Genomic DNA, 21,761 nt, shown 5'->3' with positions numbered 1-21,761 from the left:
TCAGTCTAATTCTGACTTAAAGCAAAAGTACTGTGGCTTATATAAATGCACAGCAGATACAAGCTGCCCTGTGAGGTGGGGGGTGATACAGCAGAGCAGTGTCTTGTGGAAGGAAAGGTCAGGGCACACGTGCCCATGTGTTCCTGTAACAGCTCAGAGCACAGCCATGGTACTCACCTGTCCAGCTCATCCCTCCCTCGCTTCTGACACTGCTGTGCCCCTCATCAACTTCTGCACCTTGCAAGGCCTGTTCCCACAAAACAATGTTGGCAAAGGTACCCTCTGCGTGGTTAAAAACCTTTAAAAGTCCTTCTCTTGTCTTGCGGCCCTGCTTCAAAAGAGAGTGTCACTCTTTGTTATAATATTTTTTTTTAATTTCCTTGTAAACTTTGTGTATACTCGCATACATAATCTAGCGACATCTGGTTACCTGAGCACAACCTACCATCTGCTTAAACAAATGTTTAGGGCCCTCTCCACCAGTCCAAACCCTCATCTGTCCACACACTGCTTCACATACAAATATTGTCCTCACTGCTGTTCAGAAAGAGGAACTCTCCCTGATGTGTGGACAGCTTTTTCAGGTTGCTCTCTGTTTCTGGTCAGTAGGAAAAGGATTGCAGAGTGGGCATGTGAAAAGTTGGAACACAGAATTCCTAGAAAAATGTTATGCAAGAAACCAAAATGTGAGACAAATTTCCAGAGATACTTTGGAGCTAAATGAAGCTTAGAGGTAAACCCATCTGCCAAAGGGCTGGACAGGACTGCCACTACCTAAAGTCAGTATTTACATTTCTTATGGTCCTGAGTGTGTTAATGTTGATTCAGAGTTGGTATACACACACAGTACATAAGAAACCAAGTTAGTGAGCCTTAACAGGGCTGGAAGCCAGCAAGTTCTGGAAGAGCTAGCACAGGTAAAAAAGTCATGCACCATGGAATGTATCTTTGCTAGATTTAACCAGGCTAGAAATTTTCCACTTGGAAGTGAAACTGCAGAAGAATTTTAGCACTGATTATCAAAGCTGCAAATCAGTAATAGACTGCCAGATTATATCCAGTAATTTGAGCAGCTGTTTCACTGAGAAGCTGGAAATTTGACTGACAACATGAGTGTTCATGTTCTAAGGCAAGTGCTGGATGTTTAGTGAGATAATTTTTCTTTTGTTTTTTCACAGCACTAGTGCACAAATGCAGATCCCCCTTCCCACAGCCCAGCACTTAGGGCAGCAACCAGTTCCAGCTTGCCCAGGCCGGTAAATAAGTCTCACCTAGAGACAGCCACCTTTGGAAATACAACCTTGCTCAGTGCAGCCTGCCTCTTTGGCACAATTAAAGAGTCAAAATTAAATGAGAAAACATGGCATGAAAGGGGAGACTTCAGAATGACAGCTTATAGGCCTTATATTTCCATTTTTTGGGTATTCATACCAAGTCCATAACTAGAATTTGGGTATATGTACTTTGTACACACATATACAGCTAATTAGAGTTACAGATTCTTATTAAAAGATGAAAAGATATTTGGATTTAAATGACTAACTCAATTCCTTACAAATGGTAAAGCCACTTGACTACTGAAAAACAATAGGAAAAAAATTCCCATGGTATCGCTGAGGCTATACATTATTTTTCCGTTTGATGTGTTGCTCCTAGATGGTGGTGAGAGCCACAGAAACCATTAGACAAAAGAGAAGTGATCTTCCATATTCCTAGTGAAATTACTTTATAGTGAAGTGAAATCAACATGCAGACCTCTGTTCCTCCCGAACATCAGGAGCATGAAAAAAAGAAAAAAAATTAAAACGAAGAAGTTTAATTAGGGATATGGTATGAGACGCGCTGCTTTCTAAATCTGCATTTCCAATTTTGCATTTTTAATCCTCTGTGTAGCCTTCCAACCATCCCCCTAAAAAAACCGCCAAAACAAACAACAAAAACCCAACTCACAAAAACAAACAACCCTCCAAAATATGAACAGACAAACAAACAGAAGCCAAACACATAACACCAAAGCCAGGACAAATTGCATAGTCCAGTCTGATTAATTAATTGATAAAGCTCCGCCCCGGGCCCAGGCCGGCCCACACCGGGTGACGCCAGAGCCGCGACCCTTTGGCGCCGCCCGCTGCCGCCGGAGCGGTGCAGGAGGGGCCGGGCCGGGTAGGGCTGGGCTGGGCTGGGCTGGGCTCGGCGCGGCGGAGGCTCCCGGCTCGGTGAGGCGGGCGCGGGGTCGGGCCCTGCCGGGCTGTCAGGGGCCCCTGCGGAGCTGGGGGGCGCTGGTTGTAGCGGGGCGGGCAGGGGGAGGCACCGGAGCGGGCCGAGGCCGGGCGGCGGCCGTGGGGCCGCAGCCGGAGAGCCGGGAGTCCCCGCGGGCAGGTGGTGGGAGGGAGAGGCGGCCAGGGCCGTGATGTGGGGAGGTTGAGGTGACCCTGATGGTAAATAATGTATTGAATGTCTTGAGAGGATATTTGTCAGAGTACTTTGGAAAGCTGCTCCTTTTATTTTGTCTTGTTGTTTTGTTTATAAAGGATTCGTGTCTGAGAGTTTTGAGTTCCTTGAATCTGGTAAAACGTTGGTAGTGATCAGAAACCGGCAGGCACACATAACTAATGAAATAGTATTAAATAGCAGTCTCACATAACACTGAATTTTCCATGACGATCTTGCAATGTTTTGGAATGGTAGTGCAATGTCTTTGTGTTTCGGTGCTGCGAAAAACGTCGGTGCTGGGCAGCACAGCTGCGAGACGAAGGGCGTGATCTGCCCTCCTGGCTCTCTGCTTTCTCTTTTAGAGAAGTGACAAGTAGGCACCCGGGGTCTGAAAGCTCTGTGGTGACAGCATGTGATGGAGGTGCAGAGCAAGGAGTCAAGAAGGAAGCTCTTTTATTTGGACAGAAAGAATCTTAAAGCAGCAGGAGATGGGGAAAATTAGACGTGCTGGCTGTGTGAATGTAGGTGCTAGGATACCCGCCTGAGAAGAAGGTGTAAGTTGAAATGTCAGAGGATGGCAGTTTACTGAAGTATTTGGTAATGTTGAGAGGGAAGAATTACTTTAATAGCTAATTACTAACTCTTTCTGTTTTCTAGTCCGTGATAATTATCTAACCTGGCAAATATTTTTTCTTTGCTTAAAAACTAGGAGTAGGCCACCACTTAATGAACAATTTAAAGGCTTCTTTAAACAATTTAAATAAGCTAAAAGCATAAAAAGGTAAATTTCTTAGCTAGTACCTCGCTTGTATTAGTTTATATTCTAGATACTGTATAATTCTTACAATTCTTGAAAGTTACTAATACTTTCTTACTTGCTATTTTCATACAGAAATAAGGCTTAAACAGTTGTGTTTACATGGTACTTCTTAATTGGTGGCTGAGAGAAAAACAGTTGACAAATAAGAAGAACTCTTGGATTAAGGGTGTTTTAGTTTGTTTGGTTTTTTTTTTTTTTTTTTAATTTGATTTGCATTTTCCTCCCCTACTCTCCTTCAAAAATAGGGAGTTGGCAAATGTATCCTACCTCTGTCAATCAGGCTGTTTAATCCTCTTAATAAGCCTTAGACTTCATGTTTACAGTCTAGCAGTGAGATCCACCATTGACCTGTATTTTTGTTAATATACATAACTTTTTAATGAAGCAGGGTTTGCTGCTTCAGTGGAAGGATGGGTGAGATGTTAGCTTACAATATCAAAATAAACTCCAGTTTCATTGTTGCACTGTAGCCTCCTTTGGTCAAGTCACTTAAAACCAGATTATATCTGTACTGATAGAAGAAAAAGGCTCAAGTGCTCAACTGATCTGTGATTATCTACAGTGTCCTTTAGCTCTTGCCTCAGTTTCAGACTGGCTTTCTCTGAGACAAGTTCCTCTAAATCTTAATTAACAGTAAATGGTACAGATCTGGGTTGATCTGAACAGGCCATGGGACCAAAGATTGGCTTGCAGTGCTCTCAGTATTCAGTAATATACATTTTCCCATTCATTACAGCTTTAAAACAGAGGAAATAGGATTCAGTATTGTACAGGAGTGGATCACAGATAAATATTAAAACATGTAGGACACTTAAATGCTGTATTAAGATTGTACACTGAAAATAATAGTGAATGAGGATATTCCTTGAATATGATCACATTGCTATTTAAATGTTCTCTTTCAGAGAACATTTATTCTTGTGTTGTGAGGGAGCAATTAGATAAGCTTATTTAATACCATCCATTCTTTTGTATTAGTTGTAATCTATTACTAAGAATGAATGAAATTCAGTTCTTTGGGCTGACTTTTCATTCTCACATGTTTAGCTTGAAATCCACTGTGATGGCCTTCCTCCTGTGATTTCCAAGTGCTCTGCCAAGCCAGTGCATTATTTGAGGTGACTACGCTGCACATATACTGCAAACTTGGGATGTTTCAGACAATCAGAGTTCCTGAGCCAGCTTTTGTAGCTCTGCTGTGCACCAGTGCTGTGTGAACACTGGTGGTGCTGACATCTCCATTTCCTTACAGACCTTTTCTAGTGTCATTAAAGACTGAGCTTGAGCGAGAACAGTGCTGTTGTGAGCATGAGAACTATACAGTGAAGAGTAAATCAATTAAATATCAAGGTGAAATGTCGTTAGGATTTTACTTGATGTCTCTTCTTGTTATATGCTAACAATCACTACTACCAAAACAATTACCTGAAATCTGTAAAGTATCTTTTCATTAGCCTCACCCAGGAAAAAAACAAATCAATAAACATGGGTCAAAGGGGACTGTTCTACTGCAGTTGTGTTCACAAAAATGAATTATTTACTTCAAGCCTTGAGAAAGGACTTTATACAGGCTCGGGGATACAGGCACTAAAAATCTTGATCTTCTGTTTTGCTCAATAGAAAAGTAAATAGTGATGACAGATTAAACTTGTCTGTCCTTCTAAGTCTTCTGAACATTTTCTGTGTTTTAGGAACCTACAATTCTCAAATCAGAGTCCTAAAATTCTCAAATCAGAGTCTTTACTGTTAAATTGGTTTTCATCTTCATACCTTAATTAAAAGGAAAAGTGGATTTTTCAATAGTAAATACAAATGTTGACACACAGTGATGTGGTTTGGCTCACCAGGTTTTTTTGCTGTAAGGATCCAGCTATATTCACAACCTTGTAAGGAGTTCTTTCCAAATGCTTTTACTCTAATTGTTTGCTGTTGTGCTGGTCAGGAGCATACTTTTAACTTCTAAAAGTGGTATCCTTGGTGATTAGTAAATACACACTTATGCCAGTGTTGTACTTTAGCTTAAAGATGCTAAGCCTCTTGGCAACAAGCGACTGCAGTCAATCAGAAAAATCTCCTCTAGACCAAAATTTGATACATGATGGGCAGTGAACCTGGTGGCTTGAGTTGCTGCTGACCCACTCCACTGGGCTGCTTTCTCAAGCTCCCGTTACATTCCGAGCTACGTATCTGTTATTGTACTGAAACCACGCATCCTGACTTTTACGTGAAGTTGGATTCTGTAGCATTATAAAAACAGATGCCTCCCAGATTACGTGGCACTTCTGTTGTGTGACTGCAGATGCATCAGTCACCTAAATGCTGTCTGCAATTTGTGGGAGTAGAACAAAGCATTCTTTGCCTCTTTAAAATCTTTTCATGACCTGCACTTTGTAAGTTTCTCTGTTTTTGTTGGAGTAGAGGAAGGATATTTTCCAGATTATTTTTTTAGTTTGTTGATAGTCTAAAACAGGAAGAGATATTAAGTAAACTTAAATGTAGGTGCTATTTCAGGATTTTATTACAAGTTTGGATTTAATTCTTTTTTCTTTCCCAATAATTATTTTTATTTACTGATTTACTTTCTTCTTTTCACTCATTATGTTTGTAGAGACTAATCCAATCTCTTAGCCTTTGTTGTATTGCCTTGGTAAGCCAAACCTACATCTCTCTAGGGAAGAGTAATTGATTAATCAGGAAAAAAACCTGCCCACCTCTTCCTCTTCTGGCACAGCTTCCTTGAGTGTGGCTCAGTGTTTGAATTGTCACCAATGCCCTGTATGGTGGTGTTAATGCTTCTGTCCATGTAATGGAAGTATTTTTATTTTTGTATTTGGATTTTACTTACCCCCATGTTTTCTGTGGTTTAATATCATTGGGATTGACAGATGTCTCCTTGCTTTCATCTCCCTGCTTACAGCAGAGAATCATGGTTTTGCTTGAAAATATCTGCTCTTTAATTTGATATAGTATCCCATTTTCTTGTCCATGATCATTATTCTGTTTTAATATAACTGGCTGATTTTCCTAAATTAACAATGCCTCTCAAGGCTGCCAGCAAAAAAATCCCAAACCAAACCCAAATTCATTGGATTCAGTTATTTGTATTTCCTGTATTTGGCCAAGACCAACAATCTGTGTACAGTTAAAACAGTGAGTTAACAAATTTTAGAATTCAAACAAACCTACTGGATTCTTTTCTGCTCTTCAATTGAAATACATCAGGCAGTTTGAGGAGCACATTCCAAAACAGACCAAGAAGCTGCAAACTTCTGTACATGTTGGTACTTTCAATTTGTGTTACCAGGGGAGCAAGGATTGTAAAACACCAATTGCCATTTCTCACTCTATAAACACTGTAAAGGAAATAAGTAATTCCATGTTTTTATTTTGTAAAGCACAGCTTTAACTGTTCAAAGTATTTCACAGTTTTGTTTGTTGATGTTAGTTGATCGAGATCTAAAAAACTGTTGAGTGTTTTCTCTTAAATTATTCAAATGGAAATGTACTGTTTGTAAGTTCAGCCTTTATTTAAATAGACAAAATGGTAACTGAATTTTTTAATGCCTTAGAGATGTTTTTGGAAAAGTTAGATTTTTTTAAAGTTATTTGCTTATTCCTCTTGTTTGCTTCTGATCTTGAAGATGAAAAATTTAGTATCAGACATGTACATGTTCTTCTGATGTTTAACTTTAAGAAATAAATATGTGTGATGTAACTAGATTTGATGGTTGTAGATTCCTTGCTGTCTTGGAATCATATCAGCTGAATCTAGATGTTATTAGGAGATAACCATAACATCAGACACTGTTCCAAGCAACTAGATAGATTTCTGCTAATACATGCAGTAGGGTCATCATTAAGAAGGCATTTTATTCTAAGGTAAATATTGTTTGGCTTTCTCTCTGTATATTCTTATTGATTTTTATTCCAATTTGCAGTAATGGAACAACTGCGGGATCCAGTTATGCAAGAAGATGCAAATATTAAAGCCATTAATGAAGAGTACAGGAAAGCCTTTATTTTTATCAATAAAGGACTGAATACAGATGAACTGGGTCAGAAGGAAGAAGCAAGAAGTTACTATGAGCAAGGGCTTGACCACTTGCTCCGAGGAGTTAGCATTCCATCAGAGGGTCCTGCATGTGTAGGGTCCCAGTGGGAGTCTGCCAGGCAAATGCAACAGAAGATGAGAGAGACCCTGCAAAATGTTCGTGCTCGACTCGGCAGTCTAGAGCAAAACACTCCACCAGTACAAGCATCTCCTGCTATGATGGAGGCCCCTCCTGGGGTGCCCAAGTTATATCCCTCCATTCCTTCCAAAGAAAAGCCAGAAAGACCCCCTCCCCCTAATTCTCTGTTTGTACCAAGTCAGCCGCCTGCAGCAGATGGAAATGGTGCAGCTATGAGTCAGGGGCAGATTCCAGCTATGAGTCCATCATCTGCAAAACCTCTTTGTTTGCCAAATGAAGCACCTCCTGCCTATACTCCTCAAGCTACCAATGGCCACTTTACTGTGTCCTATGGCACAGACTCTGGGGAGTTTTCTTCTGTCAGTGAGGACTACTACAACAACAAATGTACTCAGCCACCTCCCCTGGAAAACCTGGGAGTGGATGCAGATGAGCTGATCTTGATTCCCCAAGGAGTACAGATATTTTTTGTGACTCCTGATGGGCAGGTTAGTGCTCCTTCATATCCTGGATATCTGCGCATCGTGAAGTTCTTGGATACAGATAGTGAAGCTGCTCAGAATCGTCCACCGGCGTTTCTTCAGGTAACAGGAAAATAATTTTCTCCTTTAATTAAAACTTCAAGAACCGTCATAAAGCTCTGGCAGGGAAGCTTCTCAGGTTCTTGCTCTTCTGAGCCTAAATATCCCTGTGATAATACAAAGGATGTTACAGGTGTTGCAGAAATGGTTTTCTGCAAGTACACACTTCTGCAGCTCTTTCTGTGGAAAGCACCTCTGTGTCTTCCCACAAGTGCTTTCAAGTGCTCACTGTTCTGGTAAATTCCAGTATGTAAAGGACTTGACTTAACATGTCTTTCCATTTCATAAAATTGACTTATTTTGTCACATGGAGAAGACATTTTGATTCACCTACTGTAACAAATCAGGATAAAATGGGGTTGGGTGTATGCACTTCATTCTCAATTACTGATAAGGTATTGCAGTTATGACAACTGATAATTTGAAATTTGAGGGTCCATGTTAATCCAGACTCAGAATTACAAATAAAAAAAGATGCATTATTTGTACTTTTTCAGTCCTTACTTGCTTCATGTGGGCATATTCTGTAATGAACATAGTGTTTCTGGTCTGGGTTCTGACTTTGGATCTCCTTGTTAGTGCTAAGATTGGCTGGTACTGGGTCTGCTGGATCCTGATTTGGGGTCTGCTATTTCAGCTCCACTCATGTTAGGTGTCTTCAGTAGTAGACTAGTGACAGCCATGCATTTCTATTTGTCCTGTCATATAAACCTGTCCTGAGGTCTCCGGAGTGGTACAGGAGCTGTGAATCCTGACTTGTTTGGCAGTTCTTTTCATCTGGGCCTCAAGATGAGACCTCAGTTAAGAGGGTACAAGCCTGTATTCTAGTCCTGTAGAAATTATTATTTTCTCTATATTAGACTGTCAGAACTAATCAAGAATGATAGTTCCAGAATCACATGGGGATTGTTTTTCTTTTTTTCAAGATGGTACAAGGCTTTTTATTTTTCATCATAGAATCATAAAACAGTTTGAGTTGGAAAGGACCATAAAGATAATTTAATTCCACCCCTGCTGTCATCAGCAGGGAACCTTCCATAGAAGGTTCCACTAGAAACTTAATGGAAAATCAAGGTTATAAGGTTATGGCGTATCAGTATGTTCTGCCTATCTTTCTTTTTAAAAGCATCCTTTGATTCTATGTATTTGTTTTTCCTAGGTTTGTGACTGGTTGTATCCTCTGATGTGTACCCAGTCTCCTGTTCTGTGCTGCAATACCGGAGTCTACATGTTCCCCGACACAATATCCCAGATACCAGGGTCCTACGTGGGAGTAGTGCTATCTTCAGAACTTCCAGCAGCTGACAGAGAGCTGTTTGAGGATCTGTTAAAACAGATGTCTGACCTACGAATACAGGTAAATTTCTGGGCAGTCTGTTATAAGCCCATAAGAAATGGTGTAAATCATCAATATATTCTCATATTTACATTTAGTTGTGTAAAATGACAGATTTTTGTCTTGGCTGGTAAGCTCATTTGTGAAAAATAAAGTAGCCATGATAAATCAGCATTGTAATACAACTGTAGGTCCTATGAGATGAGACAACAGAAATTTTAAAATACTAAATTGTAAGCACAGAGTGGAATTTGAGACCATTTTTTAAATTTTCTCTATTTTTCTGAAAGAGAACAGAGGACCCAAAATGAAATTATGTGTTCAGGAGAAAGCATGCTTTTCCTTGTGTGTACATGCACACAACTTTCTGTGTAGTTTTGATGATGCCATTCTTGGAATATCGTGTCCAAACGTTTACAGTTCAAAAATGTTAAGCCGCTTCAGAGAAGATCTGTGAAAATAGTATGTACCTCAGAAATCTGCCTTCCAGTGGGATCTCAAAGTAGATAAATCTGGTGCCTTATTGCAGTAAGATGTTGACAGGCAGAGAAAAGAAAAAAAAAACAACATAGTCTAAAAACTGTGCAATAAAATTCAGTGATTTGTAGCAAAGTGGAAAATATTACTGTAAGAGCCCTGGAGCATCATCTCAGAAAGAGTGGTGATCAATAACTACTTAAAAGATTATATCATGATTAAATATTTTCATGCAAGAATTTTGTTGAATCACCAAAAGCTGAATTCATTGATGATAAAGGACCAGTTTGGAGCATCCCATGAGGGCAGAGTTCTGTTATAGAGTAAATCCTGGTGAGTTCAGCAGGGAATTGCACTAGCACAGGAGGCCACTAATTTTTGCTTAAAAGAGGAAAGTACTACAGATTTATGTGATATTGGCTTACTGGATAAATTTCTCTCACTTTTCCTGCGTAGAAGTAGTTCAAATTTGGTATCTTATTAGTTCCATATTTTCCTAAAACTTTGTGTTTTGTTAATGTTACCCGATACCATGTTGCAGGTGCCAGGATCCCATGAGAGAGTAGGGTTACCTTCAAAGCTCCCAGCAACTAAAAGAGCACATTTTGAAGATAAATTTAAACAGAGGTCTGGCCACAAAGTCCAGGTAAATCCCAGGACATTCCAAAATCCTATAGTTAAAAAGAAGGTCACAGAAATGCATGTTAGAATTGCTGATTTGATTGACAGCAGCTGTGTACGCTGTGTCCTGTGGTTATTTTTTTGTTGGGTAGCTTTTTTGTGTTGTTGTTGTTGTTTGGTTTCTTGTCAAACACCAGTTCTGTTACTGCAGCCTGCTACATTTTCAAATCAGCATATTTCTGAAGTTTTAAAAACGGTGATATAACACAAGTATTCCAAAGCTAGTCTGATGGCCATTTATTGTGTCTGTTTTACATAGTAATCATGGGGATCTAATTGACAACTGTATTTAATAAAATTACAGTACTGAGTCCCCTGTCTTAGTAGAGAATCCATTTTTGCTCCTTAGGGTAGATCTTAGAAGTCTTGTTGACTGGTTTTCTGTATAGTCCCCCAACCTGTGGCATAACTAAATTACATCTGGAACATAGTTTGGCTTTTTTAATAGTTTTTTTTGTTGTTGTTGTTTTTTACCTGTAGCTGCTTATTGAGGTAATTTCTCCTGCCCAGCCCTCAGAATGTTTTGTCACATGCTGAAGACATTTCTTGAGCACCAGATTTCACATTGCTGTCAAGCAGTAAATGATGATGTAGTACATGTCAGTGATACATTGTAAACCTTGTGGGTAGCAACCTCCTAAGGTTTCATCTATTCTACATCCTGTTAATGTTGGTTTTAGTACAACATTCATCTATGTGCAATACCCTGCTTTTATATCCAGTAAATATTTCAGGGGAATTTAAGAATTCCCTGTAATAGCAAATACTATTCTGTGTATTCAGAATACCGTATTATGTATTCTGATCTGACTGTGGGTTTAATCTATAAATGCTCTCATTTAGACTCTTCTAGACTAAACATTTTTTTCTTTCTGTCATTAAGTAGCAGTGTTTTCAATCTTTGAAATGTTTGAGGGGTTTATTTACTTTTACATTGGTACAATTTTTTAGGTTTCTGTCATTAAAGTTTAATAATACATTGTCTGTGAACTGTGTAAAGTGATATTACACATTTTAGAAGCCCTAAGCAGCCTGTGGTAGTGGTTGCTGTGTTTGAATGATTAATATCTACTCCAGAAACAGTAGAGTTTGACACGAAGTAACAAAGAACCTGTCCACCCAGCCTTAAATAGGGGTCAGTATTGTGCACAGTTTGATGTTTTCCTTGGCTGTGCCAGTCTGAAAAAGCAGCAACAGCACACAGCATGAATAATCTCCTTTATTTTTGAATTTGGGAGGAAAGAATGAGGAACAAAACAACCTCAACAGCTGCATTCCTTTAGTGTAGCTGGATTCTCTAACCAAAGACTACATATCCCATGCTGAATGACAACAGAGTTGACTTCTGTCTGAGAAGATAAAAATGAGAGATCGACAGTCTCTTATCTGTTTTTCAGGTGAACTAGTAGTGTAAATTTCCCCTGCTTAGTTATTTGGCCATATGGCTGCATTGGCAAGGAAGACTTTTCATTGTAGCTGGAAGAAAAAAAGTGTACAAAAAAGCTGACCTGCCTGATAAACTTTTTTGGATGTCTAGGATTTTTGTGGGAAAATTGAATGTTAAATTTAGCTTGAATTTCTGTACATTTACCCAAGGCATGCACAACTTTAGTATTACATGACAATGGATGTGCATGATCTAAACCAGAAATACTGATGGGACATTGCAAAGTAGATGCTCAGATGTTTGTTTTTGCTTTTCAGCCTCCTGAAGCCTCTAGTGATGCAATTCACTTGCCTGAGACTGTACATATCCAGCCACAACCTGAACAAGCAGAAGATCAGAAAGAGTTACCAGAATGGAGTGAGAAAGTTGCCCATGGAATCTTGTCAGGTACAGCTATAATAAGGGAACTTGTGTTGAATAGAAACCAATGTGAGTGACATTTAAACAGTATTTTCACCTAAATGCCTGGGTGCTGATAAAAGTGGAGTGATCAGAAGTAGTTGTTCACTAGTTCCAGTGTTGATCCTCTAAAGGATGCCTTAAGGAGCTTTATAAAAACCATGCAGAATATAAATCCATTGCCAACAGTTTGTTCATTGCAAATGAGTTTGGCTCCTCCTTTGACTATTAGAATATGACCTGCTGGGACTCAAACCACTGTGACAGAACAATTTTACCCCTGTATGAACACATATTACAGTAGGCATCTGTTGTAATTTCTGCAGATAAACATTTGGGGTTTTTTCTCTGAGAACCTTTGGAATATACTGATGACCACCAGCTGATTGTATATGAATCTGCAAGGAGGGCTAAAGGGTTGGGTTTGTATGTTTTCCTGAGTGCTAATAGCATTGAGATGTGCAGTTCTATCAAATCTAACTCAGCTGGTGCTTGCATATCCATTAAAAAACTGAGTATCTGTATTAGGCTGACATTTGGATGTAGGCTGGCTGTATTAAATAAAATCAATGTAAAAAGTGGTGGTATAGGTGCAGAAATTACTGCAAGACTTCTGTGCTGGCCCATTTAGGGGAGAATATAATTGCAGACTCTAATCAGGAATGTTTCTAAGCATTCCTGTTTTGCAGAGGCAGAGGAGGGATAGCTGAAGGAATCACAGTCCATAGAATTGTACATACTAAAAAAACAATTTTTGCCTTGAAGGTGCATCTTGGGTAAGCTGGGGCCTAATGAAAGGAGCAGAATACACGGGTAAAGCTATTCACAAAGGAGCTTCTAAACTGCGAGAGCACATTCAACCAGAAGAAAAACCTGTGGAAGTCAACCCAGCTGTAGCAAAGGGACTTCATGTAGCAAAACAGGCTACTGGAGGAGCTGTGAAAGTCAGCCAATTCTTAGGTAAAAATTTCCATCTCACAGAGTATAATATTTTTGCCTTAAATAATAACAACTTTGTAAAATGCAAGCTGGTTTTCTCTAGCCAGTAAACTAGAGGAGTTACTGACTTGATAAAATTCAGAGATCAGTAGTTTGTGCCTAGTTGTCTCCTGCAAGAGATGTGCTTTAAGACTAGTATATATTACTTGGCTTTGAGACATCCTTTTCTTTCCTAAACAGAATAGTCTGTATAGTCTTAAGTTTGACATGCTTTTGAATGTTTTAGACAGTTAATTCAAAATGTTGTCTCTTTTTTTTAAAGTTGATAACCATATTTTTTTAAACCTCTACTCTCATTGGTTACTAACACACAGTACCACAAGAGAGTGTGTGTGCGTGCATGTTTTTAAACACGCACACCTGAAAAAAGTCTACCTGACTATGTATAAATATCAAAATAGAAATGGCCTGGTACTTAGAAGTGCCTGGAAACCCTAACAGCTCACAGTAACTTAATTTTGTTATTTATTTGCATATAATGTTTATATTTACTGTCTAGTGACTCATCCAAGTTTAAAAGAAAATTGTGCTGATTTTATTAAATTGTGCTGATTTATTAAAGCTGGAATGCTTGTAAGAAAGACTTCTACAGAAGACAAGTCAGGAAAGCAGCAACTTGTTCTCTATCTACAAATTAGAGATAACAAAGCAGTGGAAACAGTTTCTTGAAATTTGAGTGTGAAATGTGTATGTATGTCTTTTAAGGCACTTTTTATTCACAAGGCCAACCTTACTTGTTTCTTAGGGTTTGCAGCTGTATAGAACCTGAAAAATAAGGTTGCTTTGTATTAGTTGGGCACTTACATGTGGATTAAAGTCTGTCTTTCATATAAGCGTATTTAAATAGAAGCATCACTTAAGACTCCAGTGAAGCTTCATGTTAATTATGATTAAAGATTTTTAAAGAAGGATGTTCTATGTTCTCATTAAATAACCTGCATACTGTTGTTTTATGGTAGTTGAAGGGGTGTGTTCTATAGCGAGCTGTGTCGGAAAGGAGCTGGCTCCACATGTGAAGAAGCATGGCAGCAAATTAGTTCCAGAATCCCTAAAGAAAGATAAAGATGGCAAATCTACTTTTGATGGTGCTCTGGTTGTAGCAGCAAGTGGAGTTCAAGGTAATAAAAACTCCTTACACTTTTTTTAATGGCATATTTTTAATGGTATGAACTCAAATAAGCTGATTGTTTCTACAGGGTTTTCAACAGTGTGGCAAGGTTTAGAAAGTGCAGCGAAGTGCATTGCTAAAAGTGTTTCAACTGAGACTGTAAAAACGGTCAAACACAAGTAAGTTATGATTTTGTTGTTTTCATCTTCTACAGCACACTGTTATTGTCTCTGAATACTGGCAAAAAAAAGCTTATGAAAGTGCAGGGAAGCTAACTGAAATGCCTCCTTTGCTGTAATTATGTAGCACGTGATAAGGTGGTAAGTGCACAGTAATGAGCATCTCTTGTATGCAAAAATCTGAAACGAGTAAATGATTGTAGGAAGTATTTTTTTAGTTCTTTGTAGAAGTATTACAGCTTCAGGCTGTGTTACAAATAAAGTTCAGATTTATATCTTTGTTCTGTTGTATAATAGCATTATGAAAAAAAATTACTGGTTTAAACCTCTCAGCTCTAATCCTGAATTTATACAGACTTAGCTAAATTTATGAAAAATAAAAGAACCTCATCTATCAGCAGGTTTGGCTAAAGCGAGCCAGTACAAAAAAAGAAAATTTTGTAAGGAAATCTAAGGCATATATAGCAATAATAGAACAGCCTCACTTGCAGAATACAGATGTTCTTAGAAAAAGATAGTGCGGGAAGAGGACAATAACATTTGGGATTAAGATGATGTTACTAAGTTGATGGAAGGATGAAAGCTGTGTGCATGTATGGGAATATGTTGTGGAGAATAAAGGAATATATTGAAATAACTGTGAAACATGAAATGCACCCCTCACAAAATGGGCAGTAGATTTAATAGAAAGTGAAGAGTAAGCAGGAGCAAGCAGTTTAAAGAGTAAGCAGGAGCAAGCAGTTTAAATGGAATTGGTGATAAGTATAGCAAAAGAGATATTAAAAGGATTGCTGAAAGTGCATATAGGCTACAAGCCAATGATAACAAGATAAACATCAGCATACAGTATTAAGCAGATTGGCATTCAGGGTTGTGTTGTGATGCATTTCAAACAGGAGACCAAATAACAAAGTTATAGTCAGTTGTGGTTTACTGCTAATGGTTGTTTGCAGTAGAAATGTCAGGAGAAATTGTACTGGTACTCATTTCACATAAATTCACATTAATGTTTTTGCTTTAGATACAAATATAGGAAATATGGAGATCAGCAGACAACAGACACTAAGCGTGAAAAACAATAAGTAACTACCTGTTGTAGCTAACTGCAATATGATTGAAAATATTCTATATGGAATCTTTAAAATCTATCCTTATAGTTAGATTTAAATTTTACATAATCTCCCTTTTGTAAGCTGTTTTTTTATTTCAGTGACAAAAATGTCTGCCACTCAAAATACCAGTGAATGAGTTAATGGAAACAAAACTAAAGGAGTACCATCAGTGTCCCTAAATAAAAAAAAATGGCTAAAACTTAGTGGATGGATTTTTAAAGAGATGCTCCTCATATGCATGTTGATTGGAATGGGGGGGGGGAATGTAGCTTCAGAAGTAATTGTCTGCCAAAGCCCCATGCTACTACCTTTTTTTAAAACTATTTAAAGAGATGCAGTGTATATATCTGCACATTTTTTTAAAAAAATAATTAAAAAATATGCACTTCAGGCAGGCAAACTAAAAAATTAGTTGTGAGACTTTAGGAAGTTGTTACTTTTACTGTACTGGATAAGCTACAATCCTACTTTAAATGAGGTTACTTATTTTACTGATGCTATACTGGCTTGTGGTGTTCCTGAGGTGAAAATAATCAAATTGACAAACTAATCAAACTGACAAATACTTCTGCTGTGAGATTAATTCTCTGACCTGCAAATCCAATGTTGATGATTCAAGGCTGTTGCTCTATCAGAGAATTAAAGGCAAAACAAAAAACCCACTAATTCTTTTTATTCAGTCTCATTGTTAGTTCCAGACACATGCTCTGGCTGTTGTACTGATACATTATAGATTTTTGGATTCTTTGATATTCTTTGCTTCTCTCTAGTCTTATTTTGGGGTCCTCAAAGAACCTCTGGTCATAACAAGCACAGGGAAAAAGTAACTCTGCTGACTGCTGGGATTCTGATGCTGCCAGGAACACTTCCCTTTGCCCTGGTTTGTCTGACTGCAGTGCTCTCTGGAGAAATGTCTGGCTACCCAGAACACTTGGAGTTACTGCTCTCACTGTACTCTTGTCCTCCTTCATTATGCTCTCTGTGCACAATTGAGTCCTGAGACTGCCAGTTTGCCCACTAAAGCACAAAGAAGCTGGACTCACAGCCCATGGGAGAGACCAAAAGTTTTTATTGCTTCATAATTTTCATTGTGTCCTCAAGATAGTTTTGTTGACCCTTTTGGAGTTCTGTATTGATGCAGCACTCCAGGTGGGGGTCTCAGAAGAGAAGAGTAGAGGGGCAGACTCGCCTCCTGGTCATGCTGCTTTGGATGCAGCCCAGGATACAGTTGGCTTTCTATATAGAGAATGTAGGAATTTTACCTATGAACTAAGGTGAAAAAGAACCTTCAGTGATTGCACAAAACTTCTCTCCCCTCCCTTCTTACCATTCTATAGAGAGGTTTTTTACTCGTCAAAATTAGAGGGGAAAAAAGGGAGAAAGACTGGAAGCGTTCTTGAAGAAAAAGAGAATAGAAGCATTTTGGAATTTTCAAAGAGCAATTGCTCTGATAGAGGACCAGCCTTTATTCAAATGGCTTCATAAATTCTAATTTTATTCTTTAGACATTTGGGCACTGTGCTTATTATTTTTTCTTGGTAATGCCTGAATTTTGGCTCTCTAAAGAATTCCAGTGAAGATTAAAATATTAAGTATACAAATCTACAAAACTGCTCTTTTTCCTTAGGTATGGAGAGGATGCTGGTCATGCTACAGACAATGCTATGAATTCTGCAATCAATGTTGGTGTTACAGCATTTAACATTGAAAATATTGGTATCAAAGCTGTTGTAAAGAGAACTGCAAAGGAAACTGGCCATGCTGTGCTAGATGAATATAAAGTACTGGATAATGAGAAGAAGGGTAAAAAATGAAAGCAATTAAGTATTTCTCAGAGCCTTACATTAAGAGTTGAAACTTCCTATTTAGAAGTAACTACATGGCTCATCTGACATTGAACATAAGTCACACTGTACTTTTTCAGGCAACTGTTAGTTACTTTGACAGGAAAATGTAAAAGTAGGAAGAACATTTGTAGGAGGAAATATGAAAGTTGTCACCTCCTTGTTCAGTACAGAACAAGGGGTTTAAACAACTGGATCAGGGCTTTAGGCAACTGGAAGGATATGAGTTTGCAGTTCATATACTTGCATCTTTAAGCACTTTTTCAAAATAATATATGGAATAATAGATTAATATAGAAATACTATTGTGAATATTTTTGTAACACTTTATAAATATAAAGAAGGTGGTGGTACAGAAAGAGTATGATTGCTAATTCTGGAATAAGTAAAATTACCAGTTTTGGCTTTATAACTATCCTTAAGAATTAGTTTTACTAATCAAGCCATGTCTTATTTAATATGCACTACTAAAATAAGCATTGTGTTTCATTTTTTCATAGAGAATTTCTCTTTTCACCTACAAAAAAGCTGATCTTACCCAAAGTTCATGTTAGGAAAAATGAAAGATGAACCTCAGGTAATTAGGTAGTCATTCTCTTTCAAACTTTTTTTTCTTCTTCCAGCATATAAGTAAACCAAAGATACCAAGCATTTCTTCTAAAAGAGGGTATTTACAGCTCTAGAAAAATGCATTTTCCAGTTGACTTCATAAGGAATATACAAAGATTCTTTGAAATTCAGGTTTTTATGTAGAGAGAATAAGTATGGTTTTGCACATATTAAAGTATTTTTCTGTGAAAATATTAGAGGGCACGGGGACATTCTGTGCATTCTGTACTTTTCAACTGATTCAGAAAGATTCAGATTATATATCATGACGTAATGGAAGACTCCTAATGTTTGAACAAATAGTTCTAATGGTCATCATCTTTATTCCATTAAATTGATAGTTGCACAAGGGTGTGAAGTGTTGAAAAAGACAATGAAGACAAACCCTTTTAATGAAGAGTTGTGTAGAATAGACACTTTTGTGTAGATTTGTCATCCCATTTGTAGCACAGTGTAAAATAACTCAAGATGTTAAATCCTTGAGATGCTTTGACACTGCTACTTATTTAACACTTTACTACTGAGTTTTAAAGCTGCTGCACATTCTAATATTGGCTGGACCTGCAACAGACAGAATGCCAACAACTTAGAATTTATCTCCATTTCATGTAGATGGAGAAAATAACTATAAATTGTTGTTGGCAAGTGATATTTGTGGAAGATTGAAAAAATACAGTAACAACTACAGTCTGTTAGAATGGTAATAGGTGCATATTTTGTGGTAGTTACTGCAGGTGTGTGCTTAAGGTGAAAAATATGAAAGAAAGGATCTAACCACTTGAAGTGTAACTTTGATTTATGGAAATAAAGATAAAATCTGTGCTTGACCTTTTTATGATATGAATCTGCTATATGGATCCATAAGTGGAAGAACTAGGGCTTCTTCAGAAGTAATAAAATAGCAGTATTGGGGAATACATACAGTATAAACAAGCTCATCAACTAGAGATTAAATATTTCAAACTAGTAATTTCCATCCAAAGTACACTGCAACAATTTCTGTTACTATAGTCTGCCACTTGCCAGCTTCTGTAACCAGTTAAAGATTGCTGAAGACTTTACAGTAGCAAAAGCATTTTTTTGGTGCTATGAGCTGTATTTACAATAGGGATATAGATACTTGTATCTTCTTTCTCTCTCCCATTTCGAGGTTTTGCATATAGCTCATGCCCTTCAGTTTCATCTATACATCATCAAAACAAAGACTTGTATTAAAACAACAGTTAAGATCAAGGTGTTACAGTCTTCAAGAGACCACATTGGAGTACACTGAGGAAAAACAACATTTAAATGCCATCAGTATCAGGTAGTGGTGTCCTGCTCAACCTGCTTTTGTTCTCTTCATTTGTATGTGTTTCAAAATGGATTAAAACTATTCTTTGAATGATGCCTACCCCATTTTACAGTTTGTAATGTGATATATCCATGATCTCCCCTTTTACATTGTTCCAAAGTTTAGTTAATTTTCTCAGCTGATAGTATTACCTTGCTTCACCTGCTACTTCTTAGGCCCAGGGTAGCAACTCCATAGGCTTGTTCTCCATTCTTCTACCATATGCAACAGCCTTCTCATATTTACTGCCTTATCTCAGCTCTCCCTTTTATATATTAAGTCCCCAAACCTCCTGTCTTAGGTTGGTTTTCTATTCACAGCTTGGTTTTGTTTCTTTGAACACTGAACATCTTTTGATACATGGCAGTCGTAGAAATTTTACTAAGCCATGTAGTGTATGAACTACTATGTGATTTCCTAAGGCATTCTTACTTCCAAATTCATTCAAAGACTTTTCTGCTACAATATTGGTCTCAAATCTTGTCTTGAGAGGATTGATCTCTAAGTCATTCTAAGCTACAGCCATCTCTGGCGTTTTCATCATTGTGTAGATATAAACCATAGTTCTTATCTCAAATCTAAGCCCCTGTATTTGAATGGATTCCTCAAGATTCCAAGGGTTATTTGATTGGTTTGTTTAATGCTGGTTTAAAGCCAACTTGGAGTAGCCTATTTTTAATATCCGTGAATAAATCCATAATCCTTTAAAAAGAATTGGTAAACCTACCTACCTTCCACTACAAAAAAGACATGCTGACCAGCTTACAACAGAATGGTGAGGGTTGGAAGGGAGCCCCTGGTCTGTAATCCACCTCCTACTGCTCAAAACAGGTCCAGCCTGGAGCACAGTACTCTGCTCCAATTCTGCTCATGTTGTGACTGTCTCCAAGGATGAAGACTTCACTGCCCTTCTGAGCAACTTTTACCCAACTTGACTCTGCTCAGTGTTTTCCCTTATACTGAGCCAAACATTTTTAAATGCAGGTGCATTCTATTGCATATCCTTCCATCATGCACACTGGAGGAAACTTTGGCTTCTCCATCTTATTTAGACTATGTAATATTTCATATTACATAGCTGATTACAGCACTAAGCTCTCCTTATGCCTTCTCTTCTCCAGCCTGAACAGAGGCAAGTTCCTGACCTAATGCAGCCCTTGGGACTTGTTTGCGAGCCAAAAGCTCAGCACTTCAGCATGTACTGAACAGAGTGGAAGAACTACCCCCCTCAGGCTCCTGGCCTGCTATGGCAGCCCAGAAGCCCTTCAGTCCTGTTTGCTCTAAGCCGTTGGTGGCTCATGGCAGCTTCTTCACCAGGAAGCCTGTGTCTTCTACAACATGGCACTACTTCAGCTTTACCCATGCCAGATACTGGGCTTTGCACTTTATTTTTGTTGCATTTCATTAGGTTTCTCCAGGCTGTACACCCACCCATGAATGGTCACCCTTTTCATCCTGCATACTAACTGCTCCTCTCAATTCATTGCTGTCATCAAATTTGCTGAGCTCAGTCTTCTAGGTTATCAGTCATGAATTAAGGGTATTGGCTCAAGTATTGATCACAAACAGTCATACTGCTGATCTCCACACTTCAAGCCTGATGGCCCAGCCAATTTTCCAGGAGCCTTATGAACCACTTATCCAATCTAGAACTCACCAATTCAGCTATAAAAGTACTCTGGGAGACTACATCAAAGCCTTTGGTGAAGTCAAAATATACAACATCCACAAGTTTCCCCTTGCCAAAACAGCCATTCATCATACCTTAGTTACTGGTGCTACAGAAATAACTTCTTTGTAAAAATTAATTTGTGCCTTCAGCAACTGGTCTACCTTGCTTTTAAGTAACCCTAGGTGTTTAATGCCTTTACATATCATAAATACATATTTAAGTATAAAATTCTGTTTTCAAAACACATTGTGTAGTGAACAAGTTTTCTAACTGTTCTTACTAAAATTTTTGAACTCAACCCATTAAAAGCCTTAAAACAATGATAATGCCTTTAGTGGTATCCATATAGCTAATTTTAACCAATTTATTTGCAATAAAGAAATGGAGGAAAATTCTTTAGTGTTGCAAGTGTCACTATGTCACTGCTGTGATTGTTAAACATATTGATGGTTTGAAGTTTTACACACTGTCCTGGTTTAGGGCAAATTTGGAAGAAAACCTCCAAAGGGGTTTGGAAAAGCAGATTCAAGTGGCCCCTCTC

The 21,761-nt window shown here is 38.2% G+C and overlaps 1 protein-coding gene across 6 annotated transcripts; it reads left to right on the top strand.

Moving 5' to 3' along the window:
* Window positions 1-2,177: 2,177 nt before the first annotated feature.
* Window positions 2,178-21,614, top strand: SPART (spartin). 6 transcript variants are annotated; one of them, XM_053934643.1, is made up of 11 exons: window positions 2,900-2,987; window positions 7,192-8,027; window positions 9,184-9,381; window positions 10,379-10,483; window positions 12,223-12,352; window positions 13,130-13,324; window positions 14,323-14,481; window positions 14,560-14,650; window positions 17,390-17,444; window positions 18,107-18,183; window positions 19,366-21,614. In XM_053934643.1, the coding sequence occupies exons 2-10, from the start codon at window positions 7,194-7,196 to the stop codon at window positions 18,158-18,160; spliced, it is 1,821 nt and encodes a 606-aa protein (XP_053790618.1). In that variant the 5' UTR covers window positions 2,900-2,987; window positions 7,192-7,193; the 3' UTR covers window positions 18,161-18,183; window positions 19,366-21,614. The 6 variants fall into 6 exon arrangements, with proteins under 6 accessions (XP_053790614.1, XP_053790618.1, XP_053790615.1 ...); XM_053934640.1 differs by having other exon boundaries at window positions 17,390-17,565; XM_053934639.1 differs by lacking the exon at window positions 2,900-2,987 and adding an exon at window positions 2,178-2,216 and having other exon boundaries at window positions 17,390-17,565; window positions 18,107-19,608.
* Window positions 21,615-21,761: the final 147 nt, after the last annotated feature.

The sequence above is a fragment of the Vidua chalybeata genome, chromosome 2, assembly GCF_026979565.1.
Source record: "Vidua chalybeata isolate OUT-0048 chromosome 2, bVidCha1 merged haplotype, whole genome shotgun sequence".
NCBI lineage: Eukaryota > Metazoa > Chordata > Aves > Passeriformes > Viduidae > Vidua > Vidua chalybeata.
The sequence above is the reverse complement of the archived record's forward strand: the minus strand, read 5'-3'. Positions and strand labels throughout refer to the sequence as shown.

Bases quoted from the DNA above. Each gene is read 5' to 3' on its own strand.
- SPART (XM_053934640.1), top strand. From the start codon at position 7,194: ATGGAACAACTGCGGGATCCAGTTATGCAAGAAGATGCAAATATTAAA. The intron at 9,382-10,378 runs GTAAATTTCTGG...ACCATGTTGCAG, and splicing joins TGTCTGACCTACGAATACAG to GTGCCAGGATCCCATGAGAG. The intron at 17,566-18,106 runs GTAAAAAATGAA...ATTTTTTCATAG, and splicing joins ACTGGATAATGAGAAGAAGG to AGAATTTCTCTTTTCACCTA.